The sequence below is a fragment of the Anas platyrhynchos genome, chromosome 1 (assembly GCF_047663525.1).
Source record: "Anas platyrhynchos isolate ZD024472 breed Pekin duck chromosome 1, IASCAAS_PekinDuck_T2T, whole genome shotgun sequence".
NCBI classification, from domain to species: Eukaryota; Metazoa; Chordata; class Aves; order Anseriformes; family Anatidae; genus Anas; species Anas platyrhynchos.
In genome coordinates, this window is record NC_092587.1 from 123,822,332 (window position 1) to 123,844,989 (window position 22,658).

The window sequence follows — 22,658 nt, forward strand, 5'->3', positions numbered from 1 at the left end:
TTGCGAAAGGTAGGGCACAATTTAAACACTGTAATTAGTCATTGGCACCTGGCCTGGGAACGCCAGCTGGAAGGCAGTGGTGGGCTTCACTCCTTTGGATCTGGCTTAAACTGTAAAGCAGTTCCCATCCCCTCCCACCACTGCTGTTCAGCCATGAATTAAAATAGCTGCCATGCATCCAACTCCTCATATGCAGTACTGAAAGCCTAACCCTATTGTCCATGCCATGATAAAGGGAGAGCCCAGCTATTGCTGATAAGAGAGCACTGTCTCAGGAAGGCAGCTAGCCCACCCTGCTCCTGCAGTCTCTCCTTGCAAACACCAAAGCCCTCATCTAAATGACACAAACCATTTGCTTCCTGAACTTACAGTGGGAGAAGACCCAGCTTTGCACTCTGTCTTCTCCTGAAGATTGGTTTCCAGTGAAGAAGCCTTGTACTGATGTTCAGGGGAGGAGCTGCAGTTCAGGAGGCTCCTGCCTTGTCTGACCGTGACCAGGATTGCACCCCCAGCCCTGGCACCAGGGTGCATCTACCAACCCTCGCACATTTCATGTCCATTCTTTACCAAAATGAAGTCCTTCCTATTCTCAGATGTATTGCACAAAAGACTAGAGTTCTAAATCCTTTTGTTTAAAGCTTGACCATAGGCAGCAGTGGTCAGCTGGTCATGCTAACACTTTTAATGCCCAGGGAAGAGTAGCTTTTCTTCAACGGTGCCTTACAAATAGCTAGGACAGCCCTTCATTTCACAGAAATAGAAGCTCTTCTCAAGTACTGCAAATGCTCAGTAATATCTTGTATGTTGACACACAGTGTAAGATGCCATTTGGTGTTTATGATGGCTTAAAATGCGAGGCATGCTGGATTTCAGAATACCTACACTGCTTTTATCGTCAGTCACCTGCTGGGGGTCTATTTCAAAGCCTGAGTGCTGAGGAAAAGAGAACCTTGTCCATTCCTGCCAAAAGTAAGGGAGCTCTGTGGTACCTGGCTGTCATTTCAAAAGCCTGGGATATTAACAGGCCCATCTAGACCCATTATCCACAGACAGCTAGACTACCTGCAAAGCTAATCTGAGATGACTACATCCTCTCTAGTTAGGCTGGCTATTACTGTAAAAATGTTTACTTGGACACAGTATTCCTTGTGGCATGCTTGAAATACAAATGCATTTTTTTCCATGTCAAAATAAGGCTCTTCTTACATCCATACTCTATGTGTAGCTTTTAATTTGATCAGATACTGCGAAACCGTGTGATGGAAAAAAAAATCTCATTACTTTGTAAATTCTAATTTAATAATAGACAAAAGAGGAGTACTGTATGCACAGATTTGTTTTAACAAGACAGTAAAAAAAACACTGCCTGATAGGCATTTTTTTCTGCAGCTGAGGATGGAGAGCTAGAAGCAGCTTTTTGAACCCTTCATGATACTGAGATCTTGTTCACAGCAGCTACAGCAGTGCAAGGGTTGTGCTAAGTTACAGATGCTGAAATGACCCACCAGGGTGACTAGCAAAATCAAGCAGAGTGGACAAACCTAACTCTTCTGACAAGCTTTGTAATTGCGCAGTGCAGTTGCATTAAGCCAGAGAGGCAGCAATGGGGATGAGGCTACCCTGGCCCTTTTCAGTGAGGGCAGCAGGATATCTACACTACGTCTATAGCCAGCAGCTTAGAGCAGTTCATCTGTTGGACAAGGACTGGCTGCCACATCTGCTGCCAGTTTGGATGAAGACCTTACAGAGTTCTCAAAAAAAAAGAAAAAAAAAAAAGCCCACCACAAATAAGAGGACTACTTCCTTTAAGTGACACATACACCTACAGTCACAAGGTTACAGCTTCCTTCAGATTAGGGCACATTTTCCTGCTCTGGTTGTTTATAACCGAAGTTTGAGTCTAATAAAATCTCTATCATTTGTGCTCACCTTTCTTCTTTTGTGAGATTTGTCAGTCTTCTACACTTTCGAGCAAGAATGAAACTGTAAAAAAAGAAGACCACAAAACAATTTGTTTCCATTATGTTACTATGTTGCCTGCATTATTTAAAATGCCAAAACTTTTTGATGAGATGATGTAATCATTAATATTAGCTCTTGGGTCACTAACCAAACTGTCCATTTTATCTTACTGTGTAACATTATATGCTATACTCACTATGGAAAAAAACTAACTGGAAGAACCCACTCTAAAGTTCAGAGCTCATTTGTATGAGATAAGTTATTAGGTCCCAGTGACCTAGATTTTATACAAGAGTGTGTGCAGGCATATAATAACAAGAGGTTAAACCTGGGATTGCTTGCTGGGACTGACATGGAAATTAATAACTTTCTAAGACCGATCAAGCAGTTTTTTAATAAAAATAATGAAATGCTAGAAAACAAATTTTCATTTAAAGAACTGCAAGTTTTGGGGAGGCAAAATATTTAGAGAAAGCTGTAAATTTGTGCATTAACCTCCTTTTTTCTTTCTCCTTTCTTTCTGTTTCTCCATTTTTATACTTTGGTGCATGACAAGGCAAAATATGACAGGCAGAAAAAGAGAAGAAGCAATAGAATTTCATCATTTAAAATTTCCTGTTAAATCATAGTGAGAATTTTTTGGAAAGAAAAATTCATAAAAATAATCACTATATACTGAGATACAACCCTTTAACTATCAGAATATTCTGAGTTGTAAGCGATTCACATGATCTGTGGAGTGTTATTTTATTAAAGGATTTTCCTTCAAAAGTAGCAGGTTTTCTGCTTCAGTTGTTGCATTGAAGACAAAATAAAGAGGCATTAAGTAGATATCTTTTCTCTTACCCTATTATGGCAGGAAAGCTACCATCAGGCTTAGTATCATCAAGTGTTAAACCAATTGCAGCATCCTCGTCCTCAATCATCATGGTACCACAATACCCTGTAAGCACAAGGAGGAAAAGAATTTAGGATCCATGTATTTGGACACGTGTGTGAGCTGTGAAATATTCAAAATTTGACCAGAAAATGCCCTAAACAACCTGATCTAAAGGTACCCTGCTCTGAGCAAGGCATTGGACTAGATGACATCCAGAAGTCCCTCCCAATCCATATTATTCTCTGACTGTGTTTCTAATATAAGGAGATATGAAAATGAAAGAAAGAAGAAAGAAACAAAACAAAACCAAACAAACAAGGAAAGTGATCCTAACCAAGTGACAAAAATTAGCACATAACCCTCACCAATCTGCAAGGCAGCTCACATTGGCTCAGAGAAGTGTTAGATCCTATCTTGAAGAGAAAGTTTGCATCTGAGATGTGCTGACAATTAGCAGTCTTTTCGAAACAGAAAAGCTTCTGTCTTCTTCTTTAAAGCAGAAAGACAGTAAAGGAATCTATTGTTGAATTCACAATACAAAAATAAACTCCAACCCAGTTAGCAAGATTGCACAGAAACTGCACAGAAACAGATTGTTCTCAGATACTGAAGATGTTCAAGTGCCTCTAGCACAATTGTTTCCATATGTGACATTTATGTCAGACAAAGGAAGAGATATTTGTAAGTTGTTTTGAAAACGCAATTGTTCTTAAAAGAAGAATTTGAAGAAAATAAATTCATCTTAAAAGAAGAAAAACTGTGCTATCAAAGCACAGTATGCAAACTATGGATTGTATCAGGAAATGAGAGTTACCTTTTGCCAATCCATCCCAAAACTTAATGGCCAGTATATGCCAAAATCCAGAGCTCTTAAAATCATTCACAGAGATGAAGGGTGAGTGACACTTGTAGACAAATAGTTGTGGACTCATTATAACCACAGAAGAGAAATGGGTGCTATGACATCACAGTTTGTCTGAGACTAAGTTATAAAAGAGATCTGAGGAATCATAATGGAAGTATTCAGCATATAAAGGGTGCAGATGGAGGTGTCCATTGGAAGACAAGGAAGACAACCTAAATGAATCCTGCCCAACACAGCCAGAAGGCAGAGGTTTTGCAGGCTGACAGCTGATGGGATAAAACCTCTCTCCATCATATGTCTCTTGTACCTTTAGATTATTGTATGAGTGGGAGAAACTCATAACCAGGTATCTCCAATGGAAAAGGAGAGGACAACAAAGAACAACCAAAGCAATAAGCAACAGGCATGACTGTACCTTGCCCTCTCCCTTCATGCCTACCCCTTTCTTTTTCTTCTCCCATCTACCCAGTCTTCCAAAACTCTCTCTCAAGTTTCTCAAGGAAAGGCATGGAAGTATATGGAATCTCCTTCTAAGATCCACCATTCTCTAAACTCAAAGTCCACTCTGTTACTATGTACCTCCTCCCTCTCTATTCCACTGCTACAACTACTACTTTAATTAAAATGTAATTTTTTAATTAAAATGTAATACCCTTCTTCCTCCAGAAGGTTTCCTTGTAGTACACGATGCATTTGATGACTGAGCCCATTGGGATTCGGTTGATGAGCTGGTTTCTCATTGGGGGCAAAGGTGGGTTGAAATGAATCTTCAAACCAAGAGCTGGGGGAATGGCACTGATCACATATTTGCCCTGCAGAAGAAATTATACATAAGCCAACGACATTCTCCACTATGTCAACCTAACTATATTGCTCTAATGATTTCAGCAGACATCTGGAGAGGTTGCAGGGTGTATCTTCTAAAGCAATTTTGGCATTTAGTACAAGAATTGCGAAACTGAACCCTCACAAAATCCTGGTTGTTAAAACAACAAACAAGCATTATGTAAACAGCCATCTGTTCCAATGATGGGCAGCTGCTCTTTTCCCAGCACTTGAAAAAATCCAGTGGAGAGATTTTCTGTGTTATAGGAGTCCGTTGGTCGCCTTTCCATCTGGACTCCTCTGTTACAACTTGGAAGCAAAGCCTGATTTTTTTTTTTTCACAGGAAGTTTATTACTAAGCTACAGTATCATGTTCACCTTACCACTACCCTTTAATTCTGAAGGTAACTGAACACAAAGAAGTTGGTAGAGAAGGACGACTTTCAACAGACACTTTGCTTTTCAGATATCATTTTACAGTTCTGTCAGTGCTGTTACGCAGGAACAGTCAGAAAAAGCAACTTTCTGTCATAGCCGCTTTGGTCTCTGCTACATTTTTTTACAGGATTTTGGAAAAGACAAAAAGGAAAAACTGAAAGTTTTCTATCTGTCCCAATACAAATGGTTGTTTAGATGTATGAGGTTTCATCACCTCATATAATTCATGATCTAAGGTTTCCACTACGACATTTTCACCCGACTGGTCAATGCGGACTACTGGCTTCCTCAGCTTCACTCGGCTTCCTAGGCGCTCCATTATTTTCTCACTGATCTGTCCAGAGCCTCCAACAAACTTTCTCTCCTGAAAGACACAAAATGATGACTCAGCACAGAGGAATCAGCAAAGCTGTGCGTGCAAAGCTCAGATAATGACAAATATTTTGCTTGGGGTTCAAAACAAACTTCATTCTTCTGTTGTTAACAAACTTTCTTCAGGAAGTTTAGCAGTCTTGGAAAAAGTCTCCACATTATTTTCTCTTTCAGTGAACTCCTGCACCTCCCAGGTCTGACCACGAGCCAAAACTAGAAGTATCAGTAACCTCATGAGAAAAAAAAAATACTCCCATGTGAGCTTCAAATGGATTCCACAGACCTGTGTGCATCAGCAACACTGATCACATATCCTGCAGTATGTAATCCAACCTAACTTAAACTCAAATAACCTCCAACTTACTGGAGGATTCAAATAATATTTTATGCATTGTATTTACAATTAAATTATCTATAATTACTTATGTATCTATGCATGTTTATCTATGCATTTTTATGTGTTGTAATTTTTATCTTTGTGTTTTTTAATCTTTTTTTTTTTATCTTTATTTTTGTCTTTGGATATTTATTTGTGATTAAATAACTTACATTGGTAAAAATATAATTATTTCAAACATACTCACTAAAATTTGCATTTCTAAAGTAGAAGACCATTAACAGAGTCTTTAGCTTTTTGAAATGCAGAAGCAGCACCAAGGTACCAGTTTTGCAGTCATTTTAGAGCAATACTATACTTAAGCAGGCCTCTTCAATTTCTTCAGATTGATTTTAAAATCCTTACAGTTTTAATTCTTGGAAGCTTGTGTCTTTAGGAACCCAGCTCCAGGCTACAATTCCAGTATTGATTTGAAGTGCTCTGCACACTGGTACAGCTAGCATTACCATCCTCATGAAGTATTTCTGAAGCAGTAAGTCTGTCTTCAGCCTTATACCAGAAGGAAGCATGATATTTTCCTTTGTTTAAAAAATGAATAAACAAAATATGTATTCCAACCAGAGCCCAAAAGGAAGACAGTCAGGAACTGTTACAAATCTACTGACCGTTAGGCCAATGCCTTCAGCACAGGAACAGCCTTCAACACGAGTTTAGCAAGAGTTTGATTAATGTGTAAATGCATGCAACTAGTTACCAATGTGCTACTAGGTCAAAGTCATGGGTGTATCCGTTCACCCTCTGAACTTAAATAAACAAGCAGAAGAATGAAGCTAAACAAGGGTTCATTGCAAGCCGCAGAAGGTGATGGCTGACAATACCTGCCCTCCATTGGTTGTTGAGAAGATCCTGGCTGTCCCCCCACACTGCTTCACATACCACAAAAACCAGAGGGCAGAGACCTCGTGGGGTTCAGAAGTGACATCCACATTCACAAACAGAGTTGCAAAACTCTTGGCAGCACTGCAGCAAAGACAAGAAAGTAAGTAAATGTAAAGTTTGGAAAAGGGCGACAATCTCATTCTTTAGTAGGGCAGAGACTGTCTTTGGCAATCTCTTCTTCCACTGAAGATAAGGGCAAAGGCTTCCTTGATTTCAGTGGAAACAGGAAACAATATCAATTGCTTTTATGGAACATTTTTCAATGAACCTGTAAAACAATGTTAATTAAGTGCTGCTGTAGACCAGCCAAATTAGGGCTCCAGGAAACACAAAGCCAATGAAAGCTTATAGCATTTTTATGCTACCAAGACAAAATTAGTTTATCATTCCAGACTCAGGATTAAGGGAAGCAGTCTCTCATGTCTTCACTGGACTGCAAAACCAATGTGTCTTCCCATGGTTCTTGGGTGATATTCAAGATCTGCTGTTCTGTTTGCACTTCCTGAATATCTGTCCCTCAAGCACTCAGCATATGAATTATTCAACATTTGTCATTGAAAAAAGTTAGGCATCTTATCTAAGCAAATTATTTAAACTCTCTAGTTAGTCAGCACCCCTCACTGCTCTCTCCTCTGCTGTGCTCTGGGAGGGTGCTGCAGCAAGAACATACCAAGGAAAGAAGAGGAGTAGAAAGCCATAAGTGAGGTTGCAGTTTATACAGATTAACACATAAGTTTGGCAAAAAAAAAAAAAAAAGAAAGGATACTTTTGGTCACACAACTCAGTATTTTAAATGGTGGTCTGGTACCCAGTGGTGATGAACACAGAATTGGAAGAGTGACCTGTGTCTGAAGAAGAAGAATCACTGCTTTATGTTCTCCAGTTGGTGCTTTCATTACAGGAATAAGCAAAATGGCAGCTTTACTGGAAATTATTGTATAAACCTGTACAATATTTTAAGGTGAACTAAGACAGTTAATTAAGGCTCAGGCAAATATTCCTCCTGTGAAAAGTAAATACTTCCTCTGCCCTCACTCTGAGAAAGATTTAAGAGTGACATGGAGAACATGACCAGGAGATGCTCAGCTGAACTGCATTGTGAACTACAGTGACTGAGTACCTACAGGTATTTCATATGCCAAGCAGTAGGTAATCAATAACTTCTAAAGCCAGTACAGAATTCACTTTCAGTTGTTTCTTCCTTTTTTCAGTCTTTGAACTTCAAAAAAAAAAAAAAAAAAAAAAGAGAAAAACATAACTCAAACATACTATTTCAAACTCAGCTGTAGTTCTACACATAAAAAAGGGTTTAATGTCCTTGCTAAAAATGTACAAAGCCCTGCTGTAGTAAAATGCTGCCTCATTTTCTAAAATATGGGTTCATTCTGGCTTCATTCTTGACAGCCAAAAATAATACAGAAAATATTTATTGTTTTTTATCTATATAAACACATACTGAAAAATATGATCAGCTCTGAAAGATGGGAGAATTAGTGTATGTACTTATTAATATTTCATAGACAGAAGGTACTAGGCAGTGGTTAAATCTTCATTGTTTCTGCTGCCTTCTCCCACTGCTTTTCAGTAGTTCAGTTTCCCAGTTTCTTCTGGTGTTTTACCTACTAATGGCAGAGTGATTTCAACAGGGCATTTCCAGCATGCAAGTCTAGCCAAAAGCAAATCTGTACAGCCTGAGAGATGAGAGGAAATAGTAGAAGATTACCCTTCTGGATGACTACTTTCTGGGGTGGGAAGTTTCTACAGAACGTTATCTACATCTTGAGCAAACTGGGCAAATCAAGCCGAGATGCACATATGAAATCTGAAAAGCATCTTGGAATTAAGGGAGGCTGACAGTTATGCCAATATTGAGGTAAAATGTCAAGTCTTATTCCATCAGAGAGTCTGAAAAAATATGACTGTAGTCCTGTGACCTATTGGATATTGAATAGCTACCAGCGTGCAGTGTTCTGCTAACCCGCATAGTTCCTTACCAAATCAGAGGTTAAAAAGGCCAGCAGGATGGACAGTATACATTTCTATTTCATTTCACTGAATATGCATGGTGGCATAAATGAGAAATGTTTGTGTACAGCTATAACTTTTGTTGCAAATGAAAGCAAAATGACCAGAAGACTGAATGCTTTTGCACAAGAGCCTCCTGTTCATTAGCAATGCCCATGTTCCTCTCTAAAGGCTGGCTGAAACCATAAACATGCCACCCAATATCGCTGGCAGTGTCATTCTGAGAGGGTGCTGTCAGGCTTTTGCACTAAGGTTGTGCCTGCTCCCTGCAGCAGGGTGTTTGATCCTTAGAAATTCTAACACTGTTGCTGTAGAAATCAATCTGCTTTACAGCAAGGCTGAATTCATGTTTTTTTTGCTTCAGTGTGAAGAAAACCAATCAAACTGCTCTTGAATGGCAAGTAAAGAAAAATTGCTTTGATGTATACATAAAAACAGGAAGCATTCTCAGTTTCCCTGGGTGGTATATAGTGCAGCAGTTAAACAATAGAACAATGGATGTTAGAGTGATTTATTGCCATTTCAAGACAAATGTTATAGTACTTTGGAAAAATCAGCTGGTCCATTACAGAATAGATGTATGCTGTTCCATCAAAAATATAATTCAAAAACCTTCTGTAGCCAGAGCATTTTTCCTTGAATACTTAAACACATAGTAATATGTAACAGATGAAGGTATTACCCGAGTATTCAGAAGTAACCTCTCCCACAAAACCCATTTTCCTTATATCTTTGTATTAGTCTAAAAAGTTATGGATATGTAACAGAAACTACTGTGTGTGCTGATAGGTGTTGTGTTCTACTGTAAAAATATTTTCTCATCACATTTCTTCAAAAAGCTGTATCCTAGTGGTAATTATACCTGTTTGCCAAGTAGCAATGTCTACGTGGAGCTCTAAGGTATATAAATATAAGCTTTTATATCTACTTCCATATTAAAGAGTTTCTTACTTTGTCCAGCAAATTTTGTCTATGAAATCTTGCATAGTCATTTTGTCCCATTCTTCTGCATGTGGAGCCTTCCATGGAGCTTCACTAGGAATCTAAGGTAACATAAAATTGTATTCATCAGCAAATGAATGAGTGGCATAAGAAAAGGACAACAAAACGAGCTGGTTGATTTTGGGTTAAAATGAGAAGTCTGGACTGTTGTTTAGGTCTATTGTCAAAATAACCTTGATATTGTGTTTTAATATTTTTTTTTAATAACTCATTCTGAATGTGTTATTTTCATAAGAAATAGTTACCTCTTTGGGTTAGAATTAAAAGTTCAAGCAAAGAAAAAAAGGAGAGAATTGACATTAGAAGCTGAATGACTGCATGAAAGAGAAATATGTAACACAAGAGGCAGCGAACAGAATTTATGCTTTATCCTCAGTATCTGCAACACTGCAGACATAATCTCATCTTTACATGATAACTCTGCCTGCAAATTCCTGACAGGTAGTACAGTGAACTTAACAGAAGATGCTTTTAAGGATTGTTCTTTTTCATACATGTATTTTTAGATATAAGAATAGAGAATAATTTTAGAGTTAAGAGCTACAAAGATAAAACACAGTGCTGAGGAATGGTTCTGGGTTGTTCTATAGCTCTCTTGTTCATCTGTGCCAGTAACAGCCACCCTTTTTAAAATCTTGTAGCTCAATGGAAAATATGCACTAATGGTAACAAACTAAAATGGTTGGGTTGAATTTGAGGGTGGAGAAGGACATATTTTACAGGCCTACAAGCCTCTTAAAATGCTGCTTACTCAATTGCCAGGCATAATGCTAAAATCACAAGCATAAACCCTGATGCTCATTAAAATAAAATTAAAAAAAAAAAAAAGAGGTAGGACTGCAGACAGGCTTATCAGCATGGCTTTCAGAATGAGAATGCCAGGATGCCATTTACACATGTGCTCTGACTACCAATGTATACCAAATTACATGTTTTAATACTGTTCATGGCAAGAGCTAGGCATGTTCAAGCTAGACCAGCTTTGCCTATCTACATCCTAGTCCCATCTGCACTCTGCCCCACTGATCTGCTTCATACTGAAACAAAGCTGAGCTGAAATGGTCAGCTGCAATTCTTCCTGCCATACCTCCTTTCCCATTTCATCCATGGTCCTCCACAGGTTGTTGTAGTCCAGGTAGGCCAAAGGATTCCACAGAGGAGGGAATGCACCTTTGAAGGGGTAAGACTTACCCTACAAGATGAAAATAAATAAATAAATAAATAAATAAATAATAAAATACAATCATCATACTGATAGTTTCTACGTGCGGGAAACCACACCAAATGGTTAAGTTCTGACTAGAAGAAAGAAAAAATTGAATCCATACATGTAATGGCTTCTGACAGATGATGTCTGTGGGCCCACACTGAGCCACAGGAGGCTCCATCTGAACACCAGGCAGCACTTCTGTGCCGTGCAGGTCATGGAGCAATCTCCCAGGTTATCTAGGGAGGTTGTGTAACCTTGGAGATCTCCAAAAGCTGCCTGGACATGGTCCTGGGCAGCCTGCTCTGAGTGGCCTGCTTGAGCAGGGGATGGAGTAGGTGGCCTCCCTTCCCACCTCAGCCGTTCTGGGATTGTGTGTGTGCAACTTAAGCTTGACACACAGTTAAGTCAGTTGTGTGCAAAACTGGTAGTGCCTTGTATCTTGAAAGTTTTAAATTGTGTACTTCTGGGCAATAAAACTAATATCCTGCAGGAGAGTCACTAATATCGGAGGAAAAAATGAGACAGAACAGTATTGCTCAACTGAGATGAAAAAACAGCTATTTTTTTCCTGAAAACAAGAAACATATGTTACATATTTTCCTAAATGTTCATGAAAAAACTTAATTGGTAATTGCATTTAGTGACTTTTTTTTTTTTTTCTTTCAAAATCAGACCAAAGCAGCTGTGATGAGCTTTATTATACACTAAAATCATAGCTCAGAGACCTTCCTGGAACAAACTCTTTCCAGCTAACATACACATCCCCAGCCCTATAGAAAATGTAGTATTTAGTAATGATCACTATTTCTCCCATTCAACAACCATACCTCTGGCCATACATTCCCGATAATGACAGTCTGGCCAATATGAATATCCTAATTTCATCATTATATAATTAATAGTTAGGTTTTAATACATTTAATAAATGCAGCCACTACTATCAGTCCAGAAAGTCCAGTTTAATTAAGGGCAAAAGACAACAGTTAATTTGTAAAGCTTTTTTATTTGCAAGGGATTTCCTTGGCTTACTATATGTATGGCAACATAATAGGTATAAAAAATCACAATTAAATGCACATTAGCATTGTATGGCTACTCATTTCTTCACAACACATTCTGGACTGCATAAAATTGATGACCAATAAAGGCCATATTGTGTTCCATCGTTGATTTTTCAAAACTTAAATTACCTATTTAAGGGGGCACTGCATCAGTATGAATGCCAATTGGTAGAATTATTAACTTTTAATAGATATTGATACAGTGCCACACCAACTGATCACTCTGGCTTCAGAAGAAATGCTGCATCAGGATTAAATATTTGGAGCCAGGTTAGAACAAAAAAAAACCAACACTGTCTCACTGAAGATAAGTATACAAATACCATTTACATGAAGAAGCATCAGGCTTGGTTTGATTTAGCCACTTAATTAATAATGTAAAAGAAGGGACAGAAAGTACATTATTCAAACCTGCAGGTGTTGCAAACACCAGAAGAGAGAGTAAAATGGCACAAAAAGATCTTGAGAGACTAAAAACTTGGTCTGGAAATAACAAAAATGTACACTACCTTATAAAATGCTGACTTATAATTTTGAGGACTTCTAATTCAAAGAGAGAGAAACTTAAAAAGCAGAAATTCCAGAAATGAAACCTTGGGATAAGAGTAAGAGCAACTTAGAAACTAGTTTACAAAACAAAACAAACCAACCAAACAAACAAACAAAAACACAGCAAGTTAGAGTAAATGAAGAAGAAACTTTTTTTTTTCACGTAGTCTTTGTAAGGCCGTGAGACTGTAATGAAATTCTTGTAAGAAACACTAAGGTAATGAAAGTTTGAAAGAAAGCAAAGTGAAGGAACAAAGGAATTAATTCTGCAGAACATGTGAAGAAGTAGCTGCAAAACAACAATTCCATTTTGCAGTGCTTTTGAGGAGAGATTATGGTTTGTAACATGCCAAAATGTCAATTTTTAAAAAGTTTTCAATCCGCAGTTTCATCATAGTTGGATTTGATCCCCAGTCACTCCGTGAAGCAGAGGTACCAAGGCTGAAAACCTTGCATTTCCAATCTTGGAATGCACATTACAGCACATGTTCAGAAATACTGCAGAAAATGTCAGGAAAGGTTTGCTTTCATTCAACATGGAACAAAGTGTACCTATACAGCTCTTGTGCTCAGCCATATGAAAATACATCTTATTGGAGTCAAGCCTATAGATGGAGATCATGAACCGCAGCAAGTTTATCCTTTACTTGGTCCTGAAATAGACATTTTGGTACTATTACAGAATCTCTTAAAATGAAAATAATTTGAACTGAGATACATCTTCATGGTCTACTGTCAAGGGGCTTTGAAAGAGCAATAGGTCACAGACTAAATAACCTCCTACCCCAATGAGTAAAATCTGAACCATGTTGGTAATTACCAACACCAACTACCAATGAGCTTTTTTGGGCACATACAGATTTCATAGCAGCCAGAAGTCAGTTTTGCTGTGCCTTGTTCTGAGCACTGAAGCTACCCTTCACACGCATACAAACATGCATAGGTATTCCAAAGAAAGAGTATATTGGTTTGGTTTTTAATACCTAGCATTTCCCAGATTCAGATTTATAAAACATGTATACTGCTGTGCCCACAAAAACCAGGACAGCATCAGAATGGGTTATTCCAATTATTGATTTTGTTCTGAGCTTCCTGCTCTGCCAGAGGCAATCCTACCTGAGTTATCCCCTCTGAGTTAACTCAAGTCTTATGAATTCCCTGTGGTGTTTTTTCATGAGTGCACGACTAAGAGACACATAAAACACATCTTTGTTTCAGTATTCTTCTATTTCACTGCATTTGAACTGCTGAAAGGGAAAACTTGGGTATGTCTCTTGTGCAGAAATCTGGGGCAACAATACTCATAAAGCACAAGAACAAATCTCAACCTGGAAAAAACAAAAATAATCACTAAAGCAAGGGAGTCTCCTGTGAATGTTACATTTAAGAGCTCCTAAGACATTATGTAAGGCCTGATCCTTATTTCCTATGTAGACAAAACTCCAGGAGCTGCCAGGCAGAACTCAGTCTGAGAGTGTAAGACTACGATCTATACAGAAACAAAAAGAACACAACCAAAGAAAGACAACATATTTCTGAGTAATTTCCGAGAAAACAAAACATTTCAGCTTTGCTGATGAATTTGTACTTTTGCAGGTACAACAAGCTTTTTGATACTTAGGCAAAATTTGCCATTTTCTATCATATTGCTGGGAATAACAGTCTCCAAAATTATTGGTGCTGCATAATCTCTAATGAAAAACAAAACATGTGGATGAAAAATATGCTCAAAAATGCACAAAACATTTACTCTTCTAATGTTTTTAATACCCAAATCAGAGCAGTATATAAACCGTAATAATAACCATCCCATCTAAACATTTTGATAAAACATTCTAATGCCAATACTTTTTGTGCACTCAGTGGCATTTAATAGAAGGCATATGTAGTTTTTAGAAACTGATTCATAATGCCACGTGCAATGCTTCCAAAAGCAGAACACCAGCACTGGCAGCTGGAGGTCTACCCGCTATTGCACAGGTCACTTGCTGCTTAAGAAGATTGTTGCCGCAGTATGAGCTAAAGCATGCTAAAAGAGCTGAAACAATAGGGAGCAAATTCTAGTAACCTAGCTGTCTCAGGAATAAACAAACAGGGAAATGAGGAATCCAATGTAAGATGTCACAAATATTACAATTCCTGAAAGATTTTTCTCATTTATCTGTTTTGAAGAATGTCACGTCAACCAGTGTTTGGCTTAGTTACACTAGACCCATGTAATCCAAGTGGTATGGAAATAAATTCTCTACAGACATCAGCTCTGCCTCAGGGCAAACAGATAACATAACTAGAAATGGCTTACTACTACAGAGCTGGGAAAATATACAGCATGGTAACTGAGTACCAGCAGCCCCTTGAGTATCAGCCCCAGCACCTGGGAGGTCACAGGGACGGGTCCCACACACCTCCTCCTGGGAGAGTGGGAGTGAGAGAAGGGTTAGGGGAGAAAGGACATCCTCTGACAGAAAGTGTCATCAGTATCTCACTGCACATTGAGATCTCAGAAGAAAGACTGGTTTTGCAGGCACAAGACCACTTTGTGCTCCCCTAAACATTGCGTACCCAGGCAGTACCCAAGCGGTATTCCACATCATGACTTGCAGCCCCTCATGCCAACGATCCGTGAAGTTTTTAGAGCTGAACATGAATATAGCCAGGTTTCAGTGTAGGAAATAAGACCACGTGATGCAATCCCTGCACCGGTGAGTGAGCACAGATACCCCCTCAGCTAAGCTCTCTAAGCCTTGGAGTAGCAGCTTCTAACTTCACCAGTATGTCAGTCTGCATATTAATCTGCGGTTACACAGCTTCACGGGCATGTAGTGCCATCTGCTGATTCATAAGCATCACACACCTTGTTTTCTCAGCTTAAAATCCTAATGTCATTCATGTAAAATGCAGAAATGGTAAGATACGAAGTCATGAGAACAAAAAAGAGGAATAGCAAGGAGTCACATCAGGCTGGAATTCAGGACCTTCTCACGCTCAGTTTGTCATCTGCTGCACCATGGAAAACTGTCCTGTCCCCCCCCCCCTTTTTTTTTAATCCATAACATCTATAACATGTCCTTGGGACTCAGCCTTTGATTAATCATAATTCTCAGTAAAACGTGGCAACTAGCTGGAAAAAATGAAATCTCCAGTAGCTGAGACAGGTAAATAGGCCTGCTGAGAAGGCTGGAACAGTAAAGTTCCCTTCTCTGAGAAACTGTTCTGTTCTTAAACTTAGCTGATGACTATGCTGATAGGTACCATAAAAATAAAAAGATTAAAAGATCAGGAAATATAAATGCAGTGCAAGAAAATCCAGATAACTAATGGTGCAAATATGCAATATTAAGATGTGCCAAAATACCCTCTAAATATATTTCAGTATTTAATTCTGGATCATCGGCTCTGGATGCCAGTGTGTTTTGTGAAATTTGATCATCAAAAGTAATTTCATTTTAAGAGTAGCATAGCCAGACACATTGGTCTGAAACATGCCTCTTGAAAAGGAAAGGAGCTAATTGGGAACAATGTATTTCCTCTGTATTATGAAGTCCATCTTCACTCTGCCACCACATAAGTCAAAAACTCGAATACGTCTTATCTGAAAAAAGGCAGAATAAGGAAAACAAATAGCAATGAGGTATTTTAGAAAGAAAACTTGAGGTTCTGCTCTGAATTTAAAACAGAATATAATCCTTTGATCCAACCAGCTGAGAAAAAAATTTGACTAGAACCAGACTTCTTATTTACAGATTTAAGACACATTTTTACAAAAAGTGCTCAAGTGTCTTATGAAGTACATATTTCAAAGGACTGTGGTTCTAAATGCTCTTTGAAACTGGACCTGCACAAGACTTTCAACACCTGAATTAAACCTCCCAACAAAGTGGATAAAATCAATAGAAACCTTTCCTGAGTATTTCTAGAGTTTGTCTTAAAAAAACAACAGCTCCTTCCCCTCCCAAAAGCAGATAAGTGGACAAAAATACATAAGAACAGGAGAAAAGAGGAGTTTTATATTGCAGAAAACAATGAAGCAAGCTCTCTGCCTGCCCACAGATAACATAACTGAGCACAAATTCTCAAAATGAGAATGCTGTAAGAATGCTGTATTTAACACAGGACAAAATATTGGACTCACTGGTTTTGTTTCTGAGATATTCCAGGTTCTAAAACTTCTTACCTAAAAAATGAAACCTTCCATAAAATTTTACAGACATATGAAACCCAGCAGTGTCAGCCAGTTCTTTCAGTATGGAATACACATGTATTCTGTATTTCTGTAGACCTCAATCAGCTTCCCAAGGGAAACAAAAATCAGTTCTTGTAATCAAATGCAATTGAAGCTTTTCTCCCAGCAGCCTGAATTAAATAAGCTAGGTGGAAGCAGAGCTCCTTTTCCTTATCTCCTAGGAAACAGACCCTGTGGTCTGGGAGGGCTGAAACTGAGGAAGTTTCTTTGCATTCAGTTTTAATTAAGAAATGCATACTTTATTTCCAGTTCATTTTGCCTTACTGCTTTCATCCTCATGCTGCCATGAGGTCACAGCTGTCAGCCTTTCAGCCAATTTTCCTGATCAATAAACATCTCTTGTGAGACCCTTTTTTACGGTCCCCTTTGGCAGAGATTGCTTTTCAGATTTGCTGTACGTTATCTTGACCCTTTTAGGCTGCTGTAATACAAATATTATCCATTTTTAATTAGAAAAAGGCCTAATTACAAACTACGTTGTTGCAATTACTGCCAGGTGGCTGGCACAAAAAAAGGAAAAATGTCCCTTTATGTACAGGGCAGGTCCAACAAGACCAGCCGTTTCTATATTCCTGTTGATGATCGCTTTCATTCACAGCATGGAGGACATCCCTTGTGAGTCTAGCACATACTCTCACCTACCTCAGCCTAGTCAATGCTCAGATCATCTCCTGAGGCTATCAGTGAGTGAATAATGGCATGGTGTTTTGTGACAGGAATGTCTGCATACTTATATCTATGAAAGAGTTTAAGCAGTGCAGACCTATATTCCAGCAAGGACTCATGAATGTGCCAAAGCCCAGTAGTAATTTCAGTGTCTTCAAATTTACTTAGCTTCCTTTTCAAGACACCGAATGGCCAGCTTCTTCATGATTGAGATGATTCTCCCTAGTTCCCTAAGTTCTTGATTACAAATTGTCAGGGAAAAAAGGAAAAAAAAGAAAAAAAAAAAGATATGATGACACTTCACCTCACTTAAACTGATGGTAACTCAGTCTCGCATACTTTTTCTTCTCTGAATGCACTCTAATTAAGATACACAAAAGAAAAATGAAAGAGCTTTTATGTAGTTATTCAAAATCCATTTAAGCTGTTACGCTATGTATTATATACTATACCAAGAGATGCTTTGCAAAGAAGCAGGGCTGAAGCTTAAATAAATCATGTTGCCTAGCTTTAGTGCATGTATCAGTGATATCACAGAAGAAACCTCAGTAAATTCTCTAACTTTAGATACAGCAATCACTTATCCTGCTGCTAATTAAATCCCAATACAACAGGGCCATCACATTTTTATTCATGAATGAGACCACAGCAAATTGCATTTTAATAAACACAATAGTGCTGAAAATGAATGACACCCAAGAGGGCTGTAAATTTTTTCTTCTGCATATCTATTGTAGATCAGTATGTAGCCTGCTAACATTAGAGCAGATTTGTGGTCCTAGTTAAAAGTATTGTGTGTATTAGACTAGATATTCATCTCCAGTGATATCATGCAGACTGAGTTCACCTTAGCAATCTCCTCAGAGTTACCAGGTTGTATTTACATGCATGAAGGTTGCACTAACCTTGGAGAGGGCATGACATGCATTCAGATACCTCTAGCCAGTGCTGCTGGCAAAGGAACATGAGGAAAGTCCATCCTCATACGAAAACTGAACTGTGGTAATGAGGGACCAGCAACTCTCTGCCAAGATCCTGTTTGCTGACTAGAGAGGGGTTGTTTAATGTTTCACCCAGCATTTTGGCTTGAAAGATCTCCCTGGACATACACAGTATTTACGTCTGCCTTTCGATGCTAAGGAAACAACTAGCAGGGCTTATATCAATTATCATCACGTGATGAATATTCCACCTGCAATGCACTGTCCAAATAACTAGCCACCTAGCTAGCTGTTAGCACTACCTGCACTGAGAAAACACAGAGACTTTCTAACAACAACACTGCTGCCTGGGGAAATTCCAGAAAAGATCATGGTATTACCCCACGGACTGTTCTGGTGGAAGAAAGATCTGGGAAAAAAAAAAAAAAAAACAATGAGCATCAATGGCAGTGGGGGATCTACCACAGACTAATGATCAGATTTTGAGAAAGAGGTTTTGTTGGTCTCATGTAGGCAGTAAGAGGAGTCTCGTCCTTCTGTGTTGCCGGGTTTTCATGCAAGCTCTCCATCAGTGAAAATGGGATCAGAGTGTGCTCAGCTAGCATCACAGCAAGACAAAAGGCAGAGCAACCTTACTGTATACAAAGGAATCAAGCTCTAAAAAGATTAATTCAGCAATCCAGTCATACAAACAAATGTTTCTGTACACAGAGTTATGGTAGCAGAGCAAACCACTTCCATAGTTACCTTGCTTTGCAAAGGAACCTGTGTCACATTTGATAACACAAGGTCTGTGCTTTAAAATGCAGTAAATTTGCATAGCTATTTGGACTGCACAAAAGTGAAGTGCAGTTTGGATTAACCAAGTAAATATTTTCTTAATTAAACCTATACAATGATTTGATATGCTTTCATATTTTAACACCTCTTTCCAGACACTTTTACATAGCAAAGGTAAAAGTTACCTGGACTGCATGAAGTTTGGTTTGTTTTTCGAAGACATTTTGGAGAGGGAAATAAAAGCCAGTGCTCAAAAGCTGCAGATCTACCTATCTAAGGTAGGGCCTTGAATCCTCTCCTATGTAGATAAGGAAAAATTATCTGATTTAAGGAGCATTTCATATCTGCTTACCAGTACAGTGAGATCACTGTTAGGAGATGCTGTCAACTCAGATACTTCTGCTTTTTCTTCTTTAATCTGGATTTACAAACTTAACTTCAGTTACGCTATTAAAAAGCAATGGTGTTCAGACAGCAATTTGCCTACCAAATACAACTTGCAGAGCTATCCTAATTTTCTCACCGAGGCTGATGAACCAGCACTTACACAAATGAAAAGAACATACTAATCTCCTTTCAAAGACCATGAAAAAGGCCATTTAACCAGTGGAGGGAATGAAAAAAAAAAAAAAAAAAAAGGCAAGAAATATAATTTTGAGTTTCTGTGAAGATATCAAACACAACATAAGCAAGGCCAAAAATATTCTAGCAATGGAACCTGGCATTAAAAAGGATTAAAGGGGAAGAAAATTCACAACCTAATCAAGTTGGTAAAGCCTAATTAGCAGAGACCCTCCCAGAGATCAACAAAATGCACTCTTTTCATTTTGTAGTACAAAGAAGCTGCATATATTACTTGTATTAAAAAGCCTCTAAAATGAATTTAATTAACTATGAAAGGCTTGATTTTGCCTTGGGGTATATGTAAAAACAGCAGCTGATTTTACAAGATGCACTGTGTTGCCTGATAGTGTAGTTAGAGAAGAATTAATACCTTTAGGTTTCATTGCCTTTTTGGATTCAGAGAGATTTTTTTTGGTTCAGAATTTAATTAAATTTGACCCTAGTCATAAAGCTTGGGTCAGCAGGTGAATTCAAATGCATGCCGGAGTGACAGGCCATTATATATTTTGGAATCTGTTTTATAAGGTATGACTTAAGAGTATCGTTAGGATTTCAGGGAGCACACAAGAGTACTGTCCATCTGCAGGGAAAGCAAGGGCAGGCCACATGGCTGAAAGTGAAAGACCTGCAAGGAATGGATTACAGTAACATGAAATGCAGATGTTTGAAGGTTATTACGCTCATTTGGCCACACAATGATGCATATATTTACTGTATAGTGTTTGTCTTCTAATTCTTTAACTGCAATTCTTTAACTATTATAATACTTTCCCCACAGTTGTGTAAACATAGTAGCAAAAATGAAATAGATTAAAAATGAATGGAATTAGGAGATTCCAATGAGTAGCTACTGACTGTGTAGTATGTCCTCTTTCACTCCTTCTTGGCTACCAGGGAGTCTTGGCACACACTCCTCTTTCTGACCACTTCTCTCTTGCCTCCCCTCGGGAGTTCTCCCACAAGCAGGCACCACCAAAAGGTGAGACGTCTCTCCTTGGAGATTTTCAGTACTTAACTGGGCACAGTTTCAAGAAACCTGCCTAATTGTGAGGTAGACCTTGATCCAAGCCCAAGTTGGAATGGAAACCTTGAAGGTTTTCTTGTGTCTGTGTAAGCCACAGTGCCAAGCTCACACATACCTGCCAGGACTCTGCGAAGCTACTTGCCTATACCAAATTATCACAGATGCCCCATTGCCCTGTTATACCTAAGGACATCACCTATGTCCTACCAGCATCTACCTGCAGGTCTCAGCACAAGCACATGGGTGTCTGTGTGAGTTCAGGCCCTCCTCATACATCCTCCAGAAACTGCTTGCAGCTATAACTCACAGATGCAGGCATCAGTCAAAGTGACAAACATCCCATACCCCAGGCTTGCATGACTTTAATGCCTCCTGGAGCAGTGTCTTCTCTCAACTCTAGATTTCCAGACAGGATTTGTACTGATGCATAGATTCTCTTGACTTGAGTCCTAAGGCCTGTAAGGACACTGCTGACTCAGTCCTCAGCTGGGGATAAGCCTCAGTGCAGCAGTGCAAAGCCCTTTCTCTGCCCAACACACAGAAAAATCGAAGGCATATCCTCCTCTGCCAGCCTGGATATATCCCCCAATGCCAGCAAGTTCTGTCAGTGCTGGGTAGAGAGGAAGGCTGAGAGCCTTGACTCACTCCAGAACTCCCAGCCCTAGGCTAAAAGGTGTCCACAGATGATGGCAAAAGGCTACGCACAACCTGACCTGCCTCTGGCAATTCATGTAATAAGACAATTGTGATCAAGGGAAAGACAGATTATCCTTGACAAGAGCCCAAACTTCTACTTTTGTGCCATTCTCTGTTTTCCTCACTCTAAAAGCCTGTTGGAAAACAAAAGATCATTTCAACCAGCATGCTAATACCAGTATCCCTCCTAAAAACCTACTTCCTAGAGACCCAAAGAGGAAATGGGGTCTGAATTACAAAACTAGCAGCCATGCTTGTGCTTGCTGCTGACAACAGATGAGGCCCGCAAGTCAGCTTCAGAGTTGTCAGTACCAAGTATGCTTCAGTGACTTATGGCATGGAGCTGGGACAGGGGAGGGTCACACTGGGTGCTAGGAAAAGGTTCTTCACCAAGAAGGTGGTCTGGCACCTGGACAGGCTCCCCAGGGAAGTTGTCACAGCACCAAGCCTGCCGCAGTTCAAGAAGTATTTGGACAATGCTCTCAGACAGGATTTGATTTTTGGGTGGTCCTATGTGGAGCCAATGATCCTTGGACTCAATGATCCTTCTGAGTCCTTTCCAACTCAGGTGATTTGGTGATTCTCTGACTTCTGGTAGTATTTTGGAAAACCCCATGCTAGGACAGCAAGGCTGTCCTAAGAGATGGTCATCCAAACTGGCCATGTCAGTTGTCTTCTATCATTAATTTTCCCTTCATGGCACAACCTCCTGCTGGAGGAGACTCTGAAGGCTAAATAGTGTGAACAAGCAGAAAAATTGTCTTTGAGGATGATACCAGAAGCACACTTAACAGAACAGTGAGGATGCACCCATCAGTTCTACCACACCAGGAGTAATTTTTGGTAGTCGTTGCACCAAAGTGCTTTGAGAACATACTTTTTTTTTTTTTTTTTTTTTTTTTTTATAAAAACTGAGAGGGAAAAGTTCTTGAAAACAGGTGGTAAAACACCTTTTCTCTATCACTGTCAGTTTAAATATGTCAACATTTTCCTTAACCTTTGATCAAATACCAACTACCATCTGACAAATATTTTGCCAGTCATTGCACAATGTCTTTTCATAAGGATATAATGAAACTCAATGTTAACTTCCTCAGAACTAACATAGAAAGTATCTTTTCTATGGAAGTGCAACACTGCTCTGTATCAGAAAAGGAGGAAGAATACACTTTTGGATAAAACATAAGATGAAGACTAAGAAAATGTAGGCTTTTTATCA

At 38.9% G+C, this 22,658-nt stretch overlaps 1 protein-coding gene across 1 annotated transcript in view; it reads right to left on the reverse strand.

Annotated features, from left to right (window-relative positions):
* The window catches only part of LOC101792808 (amine oxidase [flavin-containing] B), a 61,874-nt gene that overhangs the window by 17,532 nt on the left and 21,684 nt on the right, over positions 1–22,658 (reverse strand). Inside the window, exons 4-10 of the mRNA XM_027448994.3 lie at positions 10,733–10,837; positions 9,595–9,686; positions 6,558–6,699; positions 5,185–5,334; positions 4,360–4,519; positions 2,809–2,905; positions 1,930–1,983 (exon numbers count right to left, since the gene is read on the reverse strand). Coding sequence (XP_027304795.3) covers positions 1,930–1,983; positions 2,809–2,905; positions 4,360–4,519; positions 5,185–5,334; positions 6,558–6,699; positions 9,595–9,686; positions 10,733–10,837 — 800 coding nt within the window. The remainder of the gene's footprint in view (positions 1–1,929; positions 1,984–2,808; positions 2,906–4,359; positions 4,520–5,184; positions 5,335–6,557; positions 6,700–9,594; positions 9,687–10,732; positions 10,838–22,658) is intronic.